Raw genomic sequence first — 21,253 nt, 5'->3', positions numbered from 1 at the left:
CATTCTTACCCCTCAGGACACCAGAGTACCACAACTTATACCCATCCACGTTTTTCGCCCTCGATCTGACCCACCTAGTCTCCTGAACACACGCTATATTAATCTTCCTCTTCTGAAGGATTTTCGCCAGCTCTATGGATTTACTCGTTAGTGAACCTATGTTCCATGACCCGATTCTCAACCTATAGGCTCCCTTGCCCCTTCTACCTCCCCTGCTACCCGTCCCACCCCCTGACCCCAGCCCCACACTTTGCCCCACCCGAGGATATGCCCTTATTCTATCATCCCAGACTGCAGCCACTACACCTACAACAATCTAGAGAAGACTCACTAGTGCACAACGGACAACGAATCAAAGTAGAAGGAAACAAGTGGTAACTAGTATCCTAGTTGAAAGGTTTAACTATTGCGTCGTAAAGTAACAGTAATTTAGCTAACACCAAAAGGGAAACAGTAAAACATGAGGTACCAACTCCCGTCAACAAAACCTGTGGCTGAATTGCTGTACTCGATGTAGTTGTACGCTCACGCACCACTTCCTACCGCCCTTTGCTGACACTCGCTCAGGTTGCTCTCCTTTGCCAGTGCTCGTGCGCCCAACTTGTCTCCATTACTTCGAGAATTCCTGAAAACATAGAAAATACCACGACCCAAAAATCAGAATGAGCTATCACCGCTACCACTGGTATAGCCCCAACAATATAAAATGTACAAAGAAAGGAGAAGAAGAAAACGAGAATATAAGGGGTTGGGGGCAGATTTGGGACGCAAAAAGGGTGGGGCAAGAAGACCCGATACTATTATATATCAAAAATTCATTTGAAATTGAGAAGCAAGGTCGAGAAAGAGAGTAAGTGAGAAGACCACAGATTTGGAGTCAAACTCACCAGATCAGTGGTATTTCCAACGATGGTCACCTATTAGAGGTCGTCAAATTTGATTTTTTTGTGAAGGCTTTTTAGATCTAGATTTTATTTGTTAAGAGAAAGAGGAAAAGAAGTATTAGAAGATGAAGACAAAAAATAGGGGTCACCGGCGCAGCTTCGTTTTCGGCCAGATCTAAAAAAAATGCCGGTTGGTTGCTAGATTTTCTCCCTCGTGATACTAAATAAACACAAACAGTTGTAAACCTTGCAGAGAAGAACAAATTAACGAAAATTGGAAACCATACCTTTTGACAGCAAAGGCGAAAGTACGAACGAGAAGGGTAGAAATCAGAAATATTGAATGATATTATACGTGATATTCATGGATTTTTAGGTTTCTTAAATCAGAAATAATTGGAGACAAAATTTGTCAATAATGGATGTGGAAAACTAGTATCAATATTAGTGCACAATCATATCCCAAAAATCAACGACGCTCGTGACCACATGCAATAGCAATGTCATAGTCATTCCCTTCCAAAACTCACTGTTTACTCTGTATGAAGTACTTAAATTGATGTAAATGTGATGTGTCTGCTTTTTCCTGTGAACAAACCATTAAAACACATAAAAAGCATTGTCCTTCATTTTCCTCTTTTTCTATGTAAACATTTTCAGTTCTCTTCTCCATCTTCAAACTACTCCTTTTAACAAACCCATGGCAGCAAAGCCAATTAGTTCCCCACCAAAACTTCCTCTTTTTGCCATGAAATCACCTCAGCATTCAGGAATACTAACACCACCACTTCACACTTTAGCTTCTGTTCCTTTTAAATGGGAAGAAGAACCTGGCAAACCTAAGCCCTGCACTGACCTAATAACTTTACCAAGTTCCATTTTCAATGAACCCAAATGCTTAGAACCTCCTCCTAGATTTTACTTGGAAAATACCAAAACACCCTCCCCTACTACTGTACTTGAAGGACCTTATAATGTTCTAAAGCCCAAAGGCAGAGGGCAACTTGGTACTTTGGTTCTTTACAAGAATAATAACGTGCGTAGAAGAAGAGGAAATTGGTGGCGGCGGTATTTAAAACGTAAGGGTGGTAGAAATAAGGAAACAAATGTGGATTTAACAGATTGTGGGAGTGACTGTGATGAAAGTGGACATAATTCAAGTACTGTGAAAATGGCTAGACTTAGAAGAAATGGAAGTTTCTCTAGCCTCACTCAGTCCAGGCCTCACATCTGGGTAAGTTTTTTACAACTTCAATGTTAAGATTTCGTTTGGATTGGTTTATTTTAAGTGCTTTTAAATTAAAATAGTATTTAAATAATTTTATAGTGTTTTAATAAAGTAAAAAAAAATACTTATTTTTTAGCTAGAATAACTAAAATAAGCCAAAAGTTAAAATTCCTAACTTATGTTTTTCTGGCTTAAAACTCACTTAAACAAATCCATCCAAACGGGCTATAAAACGCGGCTCGAATGCCTTTATGCTATAGGCTGTGTTAAGCATGCTTCTTTTACAGAAAACACATTCTTTTTCCATGACAACAAATTACCGACAAGCATTAAGTATTGAAGAGTCCTCTTTAAGAGTTAGAAGCCAATTTTTTTATATGCTCTCTCCGTCTCAATATAGATGCAATATAGATTAGTTAGTTTGGCTTTGTACGGAGTGTAATTTTTTTTATTTTTTTAATTTATAGTTCTAATTTAAGGAGTAAAAGCTTCGTGAGGTCATAATATTTGTATTGTTATAAAAATTCCTTATTTAGATAAAAATGAGAAAAATAAAAAATTTAAAGGTAAATTATTTTTAAATATAAAAAAGTATAATTTTTTAGAACGAAATAATAAAGTAAGCACCTCATTTAAATTAAAACAAAAAGAGAAAATTACTGACGAGCATCAAGTATTGAAGAGTACGTCTTAAGAGTTAGAAGCTAGTAATATTTTTTATGAATACTAAAGAAAATGAATATTTTTGAAACGAATAGTCCTAAAAACTTAAAAGGTAAAAGCTTTATGGGCCATAATATTTGTGTGATCATAAAAACTTTTTATTATGGGTCATACAAATGCACAAAATAAAAAATTTAAAGTTAAATTATTAAAAATAAAGAAATGTATCATTTTTTGGAGTTGACTAACAAGTTAAGTACCACATTAAAATGAAGGGAATAATCATTATATGTAGCAAAGTTTGAATTAACGTTGAATTTAAGAAAGAAAGATTTTTTTTTAAAACTAATGGCGAAGAAATTTTTTAAAACATATGGCCCTAAACTTGTCATGAAATTTCTACGGCTATAAAAAATTATATGAGGAGCGGGTTGGTGTTGTTCGAGGTCGGGAGCTGGGGTGGATTGGGGGAGTGAAGGTGGGAGTGGGGATGTTGAAAGAGAGTTTTGAAAAACATTAGTAATATTTTCCCTCGTTTTTGGTAAATAAGTCATTTTCTAAAATGAGTTTATAAGAAAAATATTTGATCCAACCAAACAAAACAAAGAAAAATTATATATTCATACCAAACAAAACCTTTTATGCTTTTTTTTTTCTTTTTTTAATGATGTGCCCATGTTTTAGAAATTTTAGATCTGCCTCTGCTTACCGATAACTAATTTAAATGAGGAGAAATTCAGAAAATGTTTCGCATTATATGAAGATTTCGTTAGCGTTTGGACATAGATTTCCAAATTTATTTTGAAAAATCTGATTTGGGTAAAATTTGATTTAAAAATGAAAATGTATTTGGACATAGGTCTTCAAAACATATTTCCCAAATTTATTTTGGAAAAACATATGTATTAGGGATTTGGCCCAAAACCAGCTCTTTTACCAAAATATAGACAAAATCTATGGCCAAACATGTATTTGCCAAATAAAATCCAAATTTATTTTGGCAAGCTCTGTGGTCAAACGGTCCTTCCGTTCTTGAGAAATTCAAAAAATGTTTCGCAAATTGCTCTCACTTTATTCGCTGAGAAATTAATGAGTTTTACACAGGTTCAACAATTTAAAGTAACTAGTTATGACTAGTGTAAAAGCATGATGTGTACTTAAAGGCATAAGACAGAAAAGCTTAATAATTGGGTTTGTTGAAGTTGAAGACGACACTGGGGTTATTGCACGGCTAACTTACTTCACTTTTGCCAATTAAGTATGAACATTTCTCCCTCCTATTTAAGTTTTTTTTTTGGGTGTTTTTGTACATAATATAATAACCTTAATTTTATTCTCGGATCTTTGCATTTCTTACTCTTCTATCACCATTCAACACAACACTGTCCAAATTAACATTTTTACCACTTCAATAAATCATTTGTGTGCTATCATTGGCTTTGATAATTATACCCCCTCTATTGTTCCATTAGCATTTAGAGAACTTCAATCCTCTATGTACCTTGTCAAAGTTCAGTTAATTGCTGAATCTGTAATTGTTCAGTTCCTTTTTTTCCCCGTTTTGGTTCTTTTTAAAATTCAATAATGTCCAAAATTTGTAGGCTTCCATATACGAGGGTTTCAAGCAGGTCATACCGTGGAAGAACAAAAAATCAAAGAAAGAAGTGTCAATTGTATAAAAGTCCAACATGAGCTGCTCTATTAATCAATTCAAGAGTAGCTGACTGTTTTATCTAGTGGTCTTCTAAAAGTACTCGTTATATATATATATATATAGTGGAATTACGTTTTCCCCCTGAGATGTAATATACAATCTTTAGCTTTAATTGCACCTTCAGGGGTTGTTTGGTCGGAGAGAAGTTATTTCGGGATTAATTATTCCGGGATTAGTTATTCCACCTTTTCATAAGAAAAAAAATATAATACCGAAATAACGAATCACAAATAACTAATTTCGGAATTAATTATCCCGTAATTTTATCCAATCAAACATGAGATAAACTCATCTCAAACTTAATTTTGGAATTACATATATCTTATCTCTCGTACCAAATGAGCGCTTTAATGTACTGTAAATTTGGTCATTGTTATTGTACCCTGGGGTAGATCTACAAGGTAGGGTATGGGGCACTCATGCGCCCCTCCTAAATTTTATTATTACACCAGTATTTTTTTGGTAACCCACTTAAATTTTTATGTGGGATCCCACACTCAAGAGAGCATCCGGTGCAGTAGTGGCTTTGTGCACCTTTGCCTCCTAGGTCTAGAGTTTGAATCCCACACCTATCTTTCAATAATAAGCCATTTTTTATATTTCTCCTTTTTCTTTCTTTTTTGTTTCAATTGAAATCCCGTGCCCTAGCTTCTCTTTTTTGGTGCGGAAAAACCAAAAATAAATAAATTAAAAATACAAAAAAAGTAAAAAAAAAAATTGAGGGGGTTAGCAGGGAGGTAGATGTGAGTAGGTGGTGCAGATTTTTTTTTTAAAAAAAGTAAATTAAAAATACAAAAAAAAATAAAAAAAATAATTAAGGGGGTTGGGGGGATAGGTGGGTGGGTAGTGTAGAAAATTAAAATTACCAAAACAAAAAACAAAAGTAAAATTGGAACAACTAAGTAAATTTGTGGATAAGTTGGGTTGAGATCTCTTTGTTTTGGGTGAGTTTCATGGATAATATTTTGGCTGCTTAATGGGTCAGAATGAGCTATAAAAAATAGATATTTTTATATACATATACACTATATGAAATTATATTACCTCCCTACTCAAGTTTTACTATAATTATATTTTATATACCCAATTACCATTTATGTACATTTTAAAGGAATTAATGATAATAATTAGTCTCCTAAAATTACTCTAACATATCTTTCACTCTCACATGTTTTTCTCTCCACATCCTATCCCACTCCTTCACGTGTCTTGCACCCACCCACAATTCCACCATTGACAACCATTAAAAATTTTTGAAGTTTTGAATTCGAATTTGGGTTTCAAAAAAATATTATTTGATTGAATTTGATGTTGTTGTAAAGAATTGAGAATTCTCTCTATGTCTTTCTCTATCTCTCAATTTCTAATTTCAGTAATATAAAGCAACGGAAAAGAGAGCAACAATTCCACCATTGACATCCATTAAAAAGCTTTGAAGTTTTGAATTCGAATTTGGGTTTTTAAAAATCATTATTTGTTTGGATTGAGTGTTGTTGCAAACAATTGAGAATGTGATTTGGAGTTTATATCTTAATTTTTAGGGATTTTGGTGAAGATTAGACTTGATTTTTGTCATGACCCATATTTTTCACCCTCGGGAGTCGTAATGGCGCATACTCATAAAAGTTAGGCAAGCCAAATGTTATAAATTCATTACCCTTTTTATTAAGCATGTTCAATAATTCTATGTAATAAGTGATTTAAGTAGCTGAACAAACTAAATAGCCAAAAATGCGGAAGACGAAAACTTAATCATTAACCGAACATTTGCTATATAATCTGAAATATAATAATACCCAGAATTGATGTCACAAGTCATGGACTATCTAAGAATACTACAAATAAGGCCTGAATGGAAATACATAAGTCTGTCTTTGAATAAGTAAAAACACAAAGAGAAAAGATATGAGGAGACACCAAGGCTCGCGGACGTCTGCAGGACTACCTCAGGTCGCCTGAGTGGACTGAAGACAACACCCTCACTGCGGTCCAAACGCTTCGGTATCAGTATTTGCACACAGTGCAGAGTGTAGTATCAGCACAACTGACCCCATGTGCTGGTAAATGCCTAGCCTAACCTCGGCGAAGTAGTGACGAGGCTAGGACCAGACTACCAAATAAAACTTGTGCAGTTAAATTATATACAACGAAAATAAAAGCAGATAAATTACAGTTAAAGTTGGGCGGGGAAACATGCTGCGGGGAGTAATAGATAACAACGAAATAATAGTAGAGAAATGTAAGGAACACCATAAATAAATTACCATCAAAAGATAAGGAAATACGAATCAAGTACACATGTAATACCGTTGCATGCGTGCAACCCGATTCCATTTCATATGATACCGTTGCAGCTTGCAACCCGCTCCCATTTCATATAGTACCGTTGCAAGCGTGCAACCCGCTCCCATTTCATATACCCATTTCATATATTACCGTTGCAGGCGTGCAACCCGCTCCCATTTCATTTATCAACACCAATCACAAAAGAATCCTGGCAAAGGAACAATAATGTAATAACAACATCCCGACAAAGGAACAATAATATAACAACAACATCCCGACAAGGGAATAATAATATGACAACAATATCCCGGTAAGGGAACAATAATATCATAACAACATCCCGGTAAGGGAGCAATAATATAATCCTCATATGAAGCACGAATAAACCACAACGGAGTCATAAGAATTAAAATACAAGACTTACGGGCATGCTTGACACCGATGTATAGATACTCGTCATCATGCCTATACGCCGTACTCCACAATTAACACATAGCAAATAAGACACAACTCCTAATCTTTCAAGCTAAGGTTAGACCAAACACTTACTTCGAACTTCCACGACTAACTCAAGCCTCAAACACCGCTTTTCCTTTTGAATTTGGCTCTAAATCAAGTGTATCTAGACATAATTGACTTAATAACATCAATAAACACTTCAATTACAATGCTTAGTTATGAATTTTCTATCATTTTTTCCAAAAAGTCAAAAATCGACCCTGGGCACGGTTGGTCAAAACACGAGGTTCGGACCAAAATCTGATCACCCATTCACTCATGAGCCTGAATATGTAATTAGTTTCGAAATTCGACCCCCAAACGAGGTCTAAATTCTAATTATACAAAAAGCTCTAACTCTACCAAAATCTCTAATTTTCTACTCTTAAGAACATGATTTAGGTCTAGAAATCTAATGAGTGTTAATGGAAATTGAAGAAAATGAGTCCTAGATCACATACCTATGAAATTGTGTTGAAGTTCTCTTTCAAAAATTGCCCAATTTGAAGTTTGGAAGAAGAAGTTATGAGTTTTGGGTTAAATCCCGTTTTTGCTTTTGTTTTAAAAATCACTGGGTAGATCGTCATCGCGTTCGCGATGGGTCAGGCCCAATTAACCATCACGTTCGCGATAACATGCTTGCGTTCGTGGAACTTCAACCCCCAAAGCCTTCGTGTTCGCGTTCGCGTGGACGCGTTCGCGTAGAGTAAAATCCCTCTCCCCCGCCCCGGCCCAAAAGCTTTCGTGTTTGCGATAGCAGGCCCGCGTTCGCGAAGGGAAACACCCCCAAAGTTTCGCATTCGCGTAGAAGGAAGTTTCCTTCAGCCTGACTTACCCTTCGCGTTCGCGAAAGTCCTTCCGTGAACGCGAAGAACAATACACCAGAACCCTAGAAACTGAACACCTACAATTGTTTTCAAGTTAAAAACCTATTCGAAACTCACCCAAGCCCTCGGGCTCCAAACCAAACATGCATACTAACTCAAAAACACCCTATGGACTTACTCGTGCTATCAAATCGCCAAAATAACATCAATAACTATGAATTTAACATCAAAATCATGAAATCACCTAAGAACTTCAAATTTTTCAATTTTCACAAATACGGTCTGATTCACGTCATTTCAAGTCCGTTTCTTACCAAATTTCACAGACTCATCTTAAATCACATATAAGACCTGTACCGGGCTCCAAAACTAAAATATGGTCCCGATACCATCAAGTTTTAAACACATTTCATTTTCAAAAACTCATAAATATTACAGAAAATAATTTTATTTAAAAATTTAGTTCTCGGGCTTGGGACCTCGAAATTCAATTCCGGGCATACGCCAAAGTCCCATATTTTTTTATGGATCTTCCGGGACCATCAAATCATGGGTCTGAGTTCGTTTACCCAAAATATTGACCGAAGTCAACTTAAATTCATTTTAAAGTCAAAATTTATCATTTTTCACAGATTTTCACATAATGACTTTCGGGCTACGTGCCGGGACTGTGCACGCAAATTGAGGTGATGCTAAAAGAGGTTTTTAAGGTCTCGGAACGTAGAATTCATTTCTAAAACAAGTGATGACCTTTTGGGTCATCATAATTTTGGCTGAATTTTAAATTGAAACTCGGAGAAGAAGAAGAAGAAGAGGAAGACATGATATACATTATATTTACGAAATTGTAGTAAAATTATAAAAGATTGTAGAAAAATTGTATTATGTTGTTTATATATTTTTCTTTTATTTATTTAATTATTGTATGAAAGTTGAACAATATTGTATTAAAATTATATTTAAGTTATATGATATTGTAGTTGTATATAACTGAGTAGAAATAATATATAAAAATTGTAGATAAGTTACTCCCTTCGTTTCACATTAGATGAGGTAGTTTGACTCGGCACAGAGTTTAAGAAAAAAAAAGAAGACTTTTAAAACTTGTGGTTTTAAAAGCTTAAGGGCTAAAAGGTTTGTGGGGCCATGATATTTGTGTGACTATAATATGAAACGGAGGGAGTATATAATATATAATTAGTTGTATGAAATTTATTTTTACTATGTATAAATCAGATACAAAATATATAAAAGGCATATTGTATAAATTTTGTATTTAAGTTGTATGTTATTGTAGTTGTATTTAAGTGAGTAGAAATAATGTGTGAAAGTTGTAGATAAATTGTATAATATATAATTAACTGTATGAAATTTATTTTTACTATGTATAAATCAGATATAAAATATACAAAAGACATTATATGAAAGTTGAACAACATAGTGAATCCCCCCAAATTTACTGTGATTTCCCAATTTATATTATCTCTTATTTGTTGCTTTTTCTGTTTTTTCCAATTCACTTATTTTCTCCTCATTTTGAGTAACTGTTCTATGTGAGATTGCTAATTCTTAAGCAGCATTCCGTTGCTTTTTCATGACTTTTCCATATGGATATGGTGGTTGAAGTACTGAGCAAAAATATAGATAAAAGCAAGAAACTGAAAAATGCAGTCATATACTCCTTTTGAGATTGAGCTTCTACATGAACATAGTTTCCATTCTTATTTTTTTTTATCGATGATAGTTCCATTTCTTATGGGTTACAATAAAATATTATTGAACTGCAAACAACAATTGTTGGTTTTCCCTTATAGCTGGATTAAAAAGATTAAAGAGAAATAAAACTAATTCATGTAGGCTGTAGAGCAAAATTGAGAACATGATAAGTTTTGCCAGCCTGACAAAACTTTGTGTGTACCAAAGTATGTCCTGCTCGATACAGCTAGTTTTTTTTTCTCTGTTTAAATTTTAAAACCTTTGAAAAGATACAAGTTTTTATACAAGAGAATGCTGAAACCGTTCAAAAAGAAAAACAAAAAAAATTGAAATCTTTAATGTTTAACCATTTAGACGGGGTCGATTTGAAAGTTAAAAAACTAATAGAGGATATGGGGAGAAAAAGAGAATCCGGAGAGAAGAGGGGAGAGAGAAGGAAAAAAAAATGGTGTAACTAAATCCCTTGATTGAAGGCACAAATAATGGATTGGGAACCTTTTAAGGTGGATTGTATATATTTCGTAAACAAAACTTGTTTATGCCGGGTAATTAAATAAATATGGACATTAAGGGTAATAAAGTTTTAAATAGTGTATAGAAATGAAAAAATCTCTAAAAAATAAGGGGGAAGTGCACATTTAGCTACTAATAATACATACTTTTAAGCCACTGTTTAAAATGTCTTTAGTCACTGCTTTAATAAACTTTACCCGAACGAAAATACCCTTCTACTCATGTCCTTAACTTTTGAACTTTACTTCAGGACTACATGTCCTTAACTTTTGAACTTGTAACTTTAAATTCAGGACTACATGTCCTTAACTTTTGTACTTGGAACTCTAAGTTCAGGATTACATGTCCTTAACTTTTGAACTTAACTTTAGGACTACATGTCCTTAACTTTTGAACTTGTAACTCTAAGTTCAGGATTTTAGGACTTATTGTCCTTAACTTTTGGGCTGTTAGTCTAATTCAGGACCTATTGTCCTTAACTTTTAGGCTTATCCTAAGTTCATGACCTATTGTCCTTAACTTTTGAGCTTGTTAGTCTAAGTTCAGGACCTATTGTCCTTAACTTTTGGGCTTCTTATCCTAAGTTCAGGACCTATTGTCCTTAACTTTTGAGCTTGTTAGTCTAAGTGTAGGACGTATTGTCCTTAACTTTTGGGCTTCTTAGCCTAAGTTCAGGACCTATTGTCCTTAACTTTTGAACATGTAACTGTAAGTTCATGACCTATTATCCTTAACTTTTGAGCTTGTTAGTCTAAGTTCTGGACGAAGTGTCCTTAACTTTTGAAATCTTAGTTTCCATGCCAATAATTCCAAGATCTTTAGTTAACACGTAGAGACTTAGATATCTGCAATTAGAGTCAAAAAAGTGAAAACTCAAATTGGTGAATTCTCGTTCAAACGGTCTAACACATTCTGTTGTGACCTTGCACATTTGCCTTTTTCTTTAAATGTCAATAAAAAATGACATTTTGATAGAAAGCAAAACATAATGAAAAAAGGGCAAAAATGTCTCGTGGAAAGAAAACAAAATCGAAACTAGGATATCTCCTAGAAAGAAAAAGAAAAACTAGTGGGTATCGAACTTGAGAGAGAAGCGAGGGTTTGGGAAGAATAGCAATGGAAGAAAGGGTAAAAATATCTTTTCATATTAATTTTAATAGAGTAGTGGCTATTTTTGCTTAACATTAGAATTGCTAGATAAAAAATAAATACCACCTTATATAGTGGCTACCCCACGCCATTTCTATAAAAAATAATGGATTAACTTGGGCTCAGTTCAAATAGACACATGAATTAAGGGGCATTTGCATATATACCTGCTTTTAGGGTGACATTTTAATATGTATCCGCTTTGCAATTGCAAGGATACCTACATTTTTGCATAATTTCAACATACAGGGCTGAAGTAGCAAAAACAATCACGCAAAAAATTTCAGCATTCTAGTATGGGCCTAAATGGAGTAAAAATCGCTGAACCAAGTGTGCTAAAATTTTTATTTGTAATTGCTGAACTTAAGCATAGTAGCTGAAGTTTTGTTCTCTATTTGCTGAAGTTTTTATTTGTAATAGCACTAAATAAGCTGAAGTTTTTTTTGTCCTGAATTTATTAGTTTTGTCATTAAGCTTTTTCAAAAACTTCAACAGAAGATGCTGAAGTTATTTAGTTCATTTATAAAAATTTTAGCACTTGATAAACTGAAGTTTTTATCCTGGATTCAATAGTTTTGTCGTAAAGCTTTTTCAAAAACTTTAGCATAGATGCTGAAGTTATTTAGTTCATTTATAAAAATTTCAGCATTAAATAAGTTGAAGTTTTTTTTTGTCCTGAATTCATTAGTTTTGTCATAAAGCTTTTTCGAAAACTTCAGCAGAAGATGCTGAAGTTATTTAGTTCATTTGTAAAAAAATCAGCACTATATAAGTTGAAATTTTTAAAAAAGCTTTCTAACATACTAGATAAATAATCAGATTGCCAACAATATCTAAATCATAAATTTTGGAAACAATAAATGTGAAAAGAACAGAATTATCATGAAAAGAATCATTAAGTGTGACCTTAAACTTCTCGTACATGAAAATATTTACAAATTATTGTCTACTAACTTACGTAATTATTTATAATTTATTTTTAAACAATCTGATAAACATACCTATGACATTCATCCCATGAACTGAAGTTTCATTGCAACATCAATAACAAAAGAAAGAAGAAGAAGAAAACGAAGGAGGAGAAGGAGGAGGAGAAAGAGAGTTGAAATTGTTTAAAAAGTGGATACAAGTTAAAAATTTTAAAAAATATGGGTATAGGTTAAATGAGGGCGACCAAATAGGACGTCCTGTATAATTTTTACATGAATTAAAATGTTTGTAACCCAACTCATTAATCTCTGGACGGGTTGGATGCGTATTGGGATATTATGATTAATAGTTCTCCAAGGTACGTAGGAAAACTATCCATGACATTTGTCAGCGGAATGATTAATACGGTTTTGTAATAATAATATTGACTGTATTTTATTTTTCGTCAAGCTGTTGTCCTGACAAAATTTTAGAAAATCAAATCAAACGGTAGTAGTCATTCATCCTCCTAAAATTCGGGATAAGCCTCTCGTTGTAGCATAATACATGAGAAATATGTGAAGCTGACAATTCGGCTTAGTGATAAAGAGAATAAAGTGTTCCTTTTCAACTTCCTCACAACCTCCTCTCTAGAAGAAATGAAAATAAAATAAAAGAACAAATAGACAAAAAGCTAGGCGATTTTGTTTCATCTACCAAATATATGTAGTAAGCAAAATTATTTAGTATATATAACTGGTGAGAAATATATTGCAGATTAAAAAAGAAAAAGAATAGACGAAATCAGAGGCAGATCTAGAATTTTTATAACATAGGTGCCCCACTAAAAAAGGAGAAAAAAGAAAATATTAAGTGAGATTTGATCCCTAGTCCTCTAGGTAAATAACTCATCATTCAACCAAGTGCACCATTTAGCCTCTTTGGTGCATGGGTGCCAGCAGAGAGTACTAGACCAATTCCAAAAAAAATGTACATAAAATACCTAATTTGACGGAAAGACCATGGATTTACGTGCCCGTCAATTTGCCTACAAATCCGCCCCCAACGAAATGCATTACAACAGTCATCTTAGTCATGAGGAGGAATACGCCCATGAGCCAAATTTTGTTGAGAGAGCTAAAATTAAAGCAATTCAAACGAAATAATCATCTGGAGACAAATCTAAAACATGAAAAGTTACACTCTAGTGTGGCACACAAATCACAAGTCAAGGGGATTCAATATATATATATATATATAATATATACACATAATTGTTTTTTTTTGCCAAGCTACATGATGTAATTTTTTTAGCAAAGGGGTATCAATTGATAGTACTTGAAAGAAAGGCTTCCTCATTTTCTGCCACTGCATATGACTAATAGTTTTCATTTTTATCTGTTAAATAATAATAGTTATTTGGTGATAATATTTAAGAAGGTTTCTTGATTGAGCAGGTTAAGGACTCTAAATATTACCAAAATTTTTTGCACTGTCATTTCAAGATAACATTTTGGGCAAGGATCACTTTAGCCCGCGAAGGAAATTGTGTAATTCGGTAATCACAAAAGTATATAAAATTTATATTTTTTTGATTATTATTTTGAAAGCGACTATACAATATTATTTTTCCTATAATTTTGTTGGGCTAATGGGCTTACCAATGTTTATTGGAAGAATGGAAAAGGCCACCAAAAAGGGCTTCCTCATCCTCCAGCAAAGTTGCCCAGCTTCTAGGAATAATATGTAGCAAAGCATATCTTGAAAATAATAAGCACGGATGCTTGTGATATTTCTAACTCGATTTTTTTTTGATAGTGTCAAATAGTGATTACCGAATACATTTTTGTTTAACCTAAAATGTGGTGGAAAGGAGGGTGAGGAGATGTGTATCCATTTTCAATAATCAGTTTGGATTTATGCCGGGAAGGTTAACTATAGAAGTCATTTACCTTGTGACACGATTGCTGGAGCAGTATAAGAAGAGGAAAAAAGACTTGCATATGGTATTCATTGACCTTGAGAAAGCTTATAATAAAGTCCCGAGGGAGCTTCTATGGAGATGTTTGGAGGTTAGTGGTGTCCCGATAGCGTACATTAGGGTGATCAAGGACATGCACGACGGAGCTAAGACTCGAGTGAAGACTACGGGAGAAGACTCGAAACATTTCTTAGTGGAGATGGGGTTGCATCAGGGATCGACTCTTAGCTCGTTTTTGTTTGCCCTAGCGCTGGATGTGCTGACACGACACATACAAGGGAGGGGGATGCCATAATATATGCTATTTGCTGATGACATAGTACTAAGTGACGAGATGAGATGTGGTGCTAACGCTAGGTTGGAAGTTTGGAAATAGACGCCGGTAAATGTTTCAAGTTGAGTAGGCTGAGAGCAGAATACTTAGAGCGCAAGTTCAACGATAGGAGGATAAGTTGCGAGAATCGAGACTGTGATGGTTCGGGCATGTGAAGAGGAGAGACATAGATGCCAGTCAGGAGGTGTACCATGGCGGGCCTGAGGAAGAGTAGGGGTAGGCCAAAGAAGTATTGGTGAGAGATGATTAGGCATGACATGTCTTTTTTTCACTTTACCAAGGATATGACCCATGATTTGAAGGTGTGGAGGTCGAGAATTAAGGTGGTAGGTTGACATGTAGTTGTGAGTTTCTCCTAAGCTTACAAGTAGTCCTAGTACTATTCTTGTATTCTCTTTTTCCTGGTTTTTTATTACTCGTTGTGTCATTCGCTTCCATTACTCTATTACATTATTGCTGCTATTGTGTATAATTTTATTTTTATTGTTTCTTGAGCCGGGGGTCTATTGAAAACAACCTCTCTATTATAGGGTAGGGGTAAGCTCTACGTAAACACTATCCTTCTCAGATCCTACTTATGGGATTAAATTGAATTTGTTGTTATTATTGTAGGCTAAGTAATTGAATTTATAAGATTGAACCACAAACAGTTCTGATTCCCTTTGCCAATAAAGAATAAGGTAATGATAATAACAATATAAACAGAATAATGAAAGCAATAAAGAACAAGAAAAAGAGATTCTTATTGATTGATTCGAGCTCTTCAACTGCTATTAAACAATAAGAATAAGTAGAAAATTCAATATGTAGATTCAGTCTAGTAATGTGAACATGAATCAGAACGGGATACGATTATGGGAAAGAGAAATAGTTATAAAATAATCTCTATAACCATCCCTAGTATCACATACCCTCCTGTTGCACATGTTTCAAGTGATGAAAGTAAATCTTGTTTGTTACCCTCGGATAGGGGTGTTCAAAATCGAACCGAAACCGAAAATCGAATTGAAATCGAAGTTTAATGGCTTATTGGTACTGGGTTAACGATTTAACGAACGAGGAATGAATTGGAATTTTTTTATTAACAACTTATCGGTTTGGGGACGGATTATTCAATTTTCTTAACGAATAATCTATTAACCCGTTAAGAATATATATAACACAGTGATTCTTCTGCCAAATTTAGTCTCTTTGATGGTCCTAGATTAAAGTCTAGAACTATGAACTAACCATCACAACTCATTGGTGACATTCAGAATCCCATACTTCGGTATGACTTCCGATGTATTTGTTTATTTCCTATTAAGTCAAACTGGATTTTGTGTTAAAATACACAATAATGAAAATGTATATTGGTGCTAACTTCTGAAGTAAGCATTATGAGGCTACTACAACTTGTCTTTTATGTATTGCGTTTTCTAGGATTAAATTAGAATCCATCTGTGTCTCTAAGACTGGAATTTTATCATTTCAGAATTTGTATTCTAGGATTTAACAGTGGTCATATGTTAGGCGTTAACAGTAGCATTAATGTAGTCTGCTTTGGGATGTAATGCACGCAATATATATTAATGCACGTAATATAGATTGAATTAGACGGATGAACCGCCCGATAAGAGCTAAACCGATACCAATCCGCCCGATATTTTATCGGATGACTAGCGGATTAATACATTTAAAAGCCGATAACCGATAAGCCAAACCGTTAAAACTAAATAACCGCCCAATCTGCCCGATAAGCAGCCCTACCCTTGGAAGAATCATAACTACTAAGGAGTTAATGTAGAATTCCTAATATCTCAGAGTTTGTTGGTCCAGCTAGAATACCTATCTGGACGTTTGTGATCATCCAGATGAACTTCTCTGGATCAGACTCGTCTGTTATGAGTAGGGTGATCCTGGAATCAGTTTACTGGTCTTCAATCTTCAACCTATTTGACTTCTACTGACTTGGTGCTTACTAGAAAATGCATACAACGTGTCACCTATATATTTTTTACCAATACAGATAGTCTATTCACTTTTCGAGTAGTTCTCAGGAAAGTAAAAAAGATATTTCGCAAGAAAAGAAGCATAAATATATTCCATTACTTCTGAATCGGGCTTGGCGATACAAAGAAATGGATTAATAGAAAATTGGGCATCTCCATCAAAACTTCGAGGTCATGGAAGTTTATTTATGCTAATCAAGCTAAATCGAGTCGATTGCAGCATTGTCATGGAACCACTTTTAACCTTATATTTTACATCTAATAGGGAAGAAATTGTTGGTATTATTTCTCTTTAGGCATTATACTCTAATTTGATAATGCAAGAATAAAGAACTTCTAATTCACAATTAATATGTGGTTAATTCTTAAACCTCTCTATCATTAAATTTTGTAACATATCTAGATGATGTGTATATGCAGAGATCCTTGTCCAACTGGACTGAACAGAAATCCAACACGTGCGACGGATCACCATGATACCTCCGGAGCATGGAAACATAAAATACCGGATGAGCTCCTACCAAGTGGGAGGTAAGGAAAGCTCATAAGCAACTTCCCCAACATGCCTCAATATCTCAAAAGGGCCAATAAACCTCGGACTCAACATCTCTTTCTTCCCAAATCTCATAATACCCTTCATAGGTGATACCCGAAGTAGAACCCGCTCTCCAACCATATAGGAAATATCACGAACCTTCCGGTACACTTAGATCTTCTGTCCGGACTGGGTTGTATGGAGTCTATCCTGAATCACCTTGACTATTACATCCCATGTTTTCCTACGTGAGAGTATGTCATAAGCTAATTGATGTAAGCTCGGAAATGAGATCGTTTTTGAAAGTACATAACGTAAGTTCATCATGTTATCTTGGAGGTTACAAATCTTTAAGATCATGAATAACAAGTACCAAAAGGGTTGGAAAGCTTAGACGCTAAACAAATTGAAGAAATTAAGTTTCATCGAAAGTCGACAAGTTTAGAATGTTATAACATATACTTTTGGGGTGAGACTAGGGTGATTAACATGATGAGGAGGTAAATTTATGAGTTATTTTAGTTGTATGATAGTCGTGTGTTATGTTTTTAAGTCAAGTGAGTTGTGGAACAAAAGTTGGAAAATGTCATCACAAGTTGCATTCGTAATGTGCTGAAATTTAGGACAAATGTAGCTGCACTTTTCTCCCAATATACTTGGAATAAAGGGATGATCTACATATCAAATTGAAGATCTATGAGTGTAGTTTCTAACGCATTAAACCGTTTGTCAATACGACATTGGACTAGAGAGATATTTGCATTTTCGAGAGACTGCGCCAAATAGCTCTCTATGGGGCCCACATAGGCGGTTTAAGACATATGGATATATATAAGATGCCTCAACACCGTTTTAAGTTATTATTTTCATTATATTCAGACCTTATAACCCTAGAAACACTCTCTCAAGGTTATCTCATGATCCAATACCCAAACAAAGGGCAAACAACACAAATCAAGTGTCGGGAATCCCGTGGCGCTAGTAAGTTTCTTGTTCTTCTTGTTGTTGCTGATTTTTGGGTGGTTCCAGCTTGTTCCACAAATCAAGTGTCAGCCCACAGTTTCTTGTTCTTCTTGTTGTTGCTGATTCTTTGGAATCCCGTGGAGGTTTTTTTAAGTGGTTTATGTTCTGTAAAATACTCTCCCATGGTTTTCATATCAACTCTAGGTTATTTCAAGTCTTGCAAATGGATTACACCATATTTCAATATCAAAAGTGAAGAATAACACCTCTCTGAGGTTGTGTTGTCACTGAGGATAATTGTGGGCTGTTTTATGCTAAAATTTCAAGTTGTTGCTACTGTTTAAGGTGAGTATAGCAGCCTATTAATTGTGCTTAAACTTTCTTGTATGTTGGTTAAGTTGTTAGGATGATAAACTACAAGATAATACTTAGATTAGCTTAAGTCGCTTCTATGGTGTTGTATTGCCATTGAGGGCTGTTGTAAGCTAAATATAACTTGGATTTTGACTTGAAGCTACTGTATGCATTATCTGTATTGTGTTCTTGCCAGTTCTTAAGGTTATCTTGATGTTGATTAAGTTAAATGGTTGGACTAAACATGAACTAGTGAATAAGGTTTCTAATTGAAGATTGTTGGAGTTGTGGATTGTTTCCTTTGTTATAAATATATGGTATAAGGATGGAATAATTATGAACTAATTCATTATTATGTTAATGATGCTATTAAGTTAATATAAGAAGTCTATATAGGGTGATATGGGTTATACAGATTCCAATCGAAGCTTACCGCTCGTCGTGAAGTAGTTGTGACTTGTTGTCGTTATATGGTGTGTTGTTATTGATATTTATATGTTGATGGATTTATCTGGTTGTTGTTGTTGGTATATGGTATTGGAGGAAGCCTTTGTTATAGGGGAGATGTTGCCCAAATTTACGTAAATGAGCTACTAGCTTAAGCTACAGACTTAGCCTTTTTCTCAGCACTAATTTTGAATCTTCTTATACTATGATAGATTGGGTTGACTTGTTTGAAGAGTTGCTTGGAAGGGATTAAGGAATCAACAGGTTTAAGGTATGTTAAGGCACTTCCTTATTTCTTTTGGTATCATCTAAAGTGAAATGAATAAGCTATTTCATAACGGATCTACTCCTAGCAACTAAGGTTGTCCATGTTGTTCTTTCCTTATAAAATTATTCTAAGAAAGTGTGTATGATCCTTGAATCCTACTGAGGTTCATATTGAGGGTATGGATGTCCATAATGTTCTTAAGTCACTCCAAAAGGTTTAGAACGTGATTCCATGAGTCTAGCATGCATTATATAAAGTATCTATTTTACTCCATTGATCCGCGCTATAGTCGGTCGAGTACGACACTTATTGTGCAACCACTTATCAGTTAGGTTTATCAAGCTTCGCATGGCCGGGTATGATTCTATCGAGCCTTATGATGGCCCGATATGTTTTATCGAGTCCTATTTGAGGCCGAGTACGATATGATGATGATGATGCCCACAAAGGTGTATATTTTTAAAAGTTTATGTATATATATATATATATATGTATTATGCATTTCTTGTTAGTAGCCCCCAGGGCACTCAGATGTTATAGGTTGTATCTCCTCTATCTCTCATTTACATTGCAGTTCTTGTTTATGCTTTCCTGCCTTACATACTCGGTACTTTATTCGTACTAACGTCCCTTTTGCTTGGGGACGCTGCGTATCATGCCCGCAGGTCCCGATAGACAGGTTGACATTCCTCCTAGTAGGCTATCAACTCAGCAGAAGGTGTTGGTGCACTCCACTTGCTCCGGAGTTGCCTATTTGGTCAGTATGCTTTGGATATGTATTGATTGTTATGGCGGGGCCCTGTCATGACCTTTATGATTTTATGTACTCTTAGAGGCTTGTAGATAGACGTCAGGTGTATGGATACTTATATGGCCTTGTCGGCCTATGTTTTGAGTTTATAAATGGTCATGTTGGCCTTATAGGCCCGTATGTCACATGTATAAGTTTGTATATCATGATGGGTCGTCATATGTTGAGTATTCCCTTATGTTTTATTCTTGTTATCTCATGATGTATTTTCTAGCTCATTTACCCATGATAGTATAATAAGAAAGATATGTTACGTTGGTACTCAGTTGAGTATGGCACCGGGTGCCCGTCGTGGCCCTTTCGGTTTGGGTGTTGACATTGATCTTCTCCAAAGCATCCTAAACCAAGTCTGTGCCCAATAGTCTAGCCTCACCCGGCTCAAACCAAACCACCGGGGATCTACTCTGCCTACCATATAAAGCCTCATATGGTTCCATCTGAATGCTGGACTGATAGCTGTTGTTGTAGGCAAGCTCCTCCCAAGACCCTCCAAACTCAATCACGCATGCACAGAAAATATCCTCAAGAATCTGAATAGTGCGCTTGGACTATCCGTCCGTTTGAGGGTGAAATGCTGTACTCAACTCCACCTGAGTACCCAACTCATGCTGAGCTGCCCTCTAGAATCGTGATGTGAACTGGGTACCTCTATCTGAAATAATGGAAACTGGAATACCATGCAGACAAACAATCTCCCGGATATAAATCTCCGCTAGACGCTCCGAAGAATAGGTAGTACACACAGGAATGAAGTGAGCGGACTTGGTCAGCCGATCCACAATCACCCAAATAGCATCAAACTTTCTCAAAGTCCGTGAGAGCCCAACTACAAAGTCCATGGTGATTTGCTCCCACTTCCACTCCAGAATCTCTATCTGCTGAAGCAACCCACCCGGTCTTTGGTGCTCATACTTCACCTATTGTCAGTTGAGGCACCGAGCTACAAATCCAACTATATCTTTCTTCATCTGCCTCTACCAATAGTGCTGCCTCAATTTCTGGTACATTTTTGCGGCACCCGGATGAATGGAATACCGTGAACTATGGGCCTCCTGCAGAATCAACTCCTGAAGCCCATCAACATTGGGCACACAAATCCGATCCTGCATCCTCAATACCCCGTCATCACCAATAGTCACATCTCTGGCATCACTATGCTGAACCTCGTCCTTGAGGACAAGC

At 35.3% G+C, this 21,253-nt stretch overlaps 1 protein-coding gene across 2 annotated transcripts; it reads left to right on the top strand.

Moving 5' to 3' along the window:
• Positions 1–1,477: 1,477 nt before the first annotated feature.
• On the top strand, positions 1,478–20,289 carry LOC104250123 (uncharacterized protein At4g00950-like). 2 transcript variants are annotated; one of them, XM_070152783.1, is made up of 3 exons: positions 1,499–2,118; positions 19,205–19,263; positions 19,926–20,289. In XM_070152783.1, exons 1-3 carry the CDS (start codon positions 1,585–1,587, stop codon positions 19,933–19,935), a joined length of 603 nt encoding a protein of 200 aa, XP_070008884.1. In that variant the 5' UTR covers positions 1,499–1,584; the 3' UTR covers positions 19,936–20,289. The 2 variants fall into 2 exon arrangements, with proteins under 2 accessions (XP_009804985.1, XP_070008884.1); XM_009806683.2 differs by lacking the exons at positions 19,205–19,263; positions 19,926–20,289 and adding an exon at positions 4,377–4,629 and having other exon boundaries at positions 1,478–2,118.
• The last annotated feature ends 964 nt before the right edge of the window (positions 20,290–21,253 follow it).

The sequence above is a fragment of the Nicotiana sylvestris genome, chromosome 8 (assembly GCF_000393655.2).
Source record: "Nicotiana sylvestris chromosome 8, ASM39365v2, whole genome shotgun sequence".
In the NCBI taxonomy this organism is placed as follows: Eukaryota; Viridiplantae; Streptophyta; class Magnoliopsida; order Solanales; family Solanaceae; genus Nicotiana; species Nicotiana sylvestris.
Note: the sequence above shows the minus strand (reverse complement) of the source record. Positions and strands in the feature narration are given on the sequence as shown.

Bases quoted from the DNA above. Each gene is read 5' to 3' on its own strand.
- LOC104250123 (XM_009806683.2), top strand. From the start codon at position 1,585: ATGGCAGCAAAGCCAATTAGTTCCCCACCAAAACTTCCTCTTTTTGCC. The intron at 2,119-4,376 runs GTAAGTTTTTTA...CAAAATTTGTAG, and splicing joins AGTCCAGGCCTCACATCTGG to GCTTCCATATACGAGGGTTT.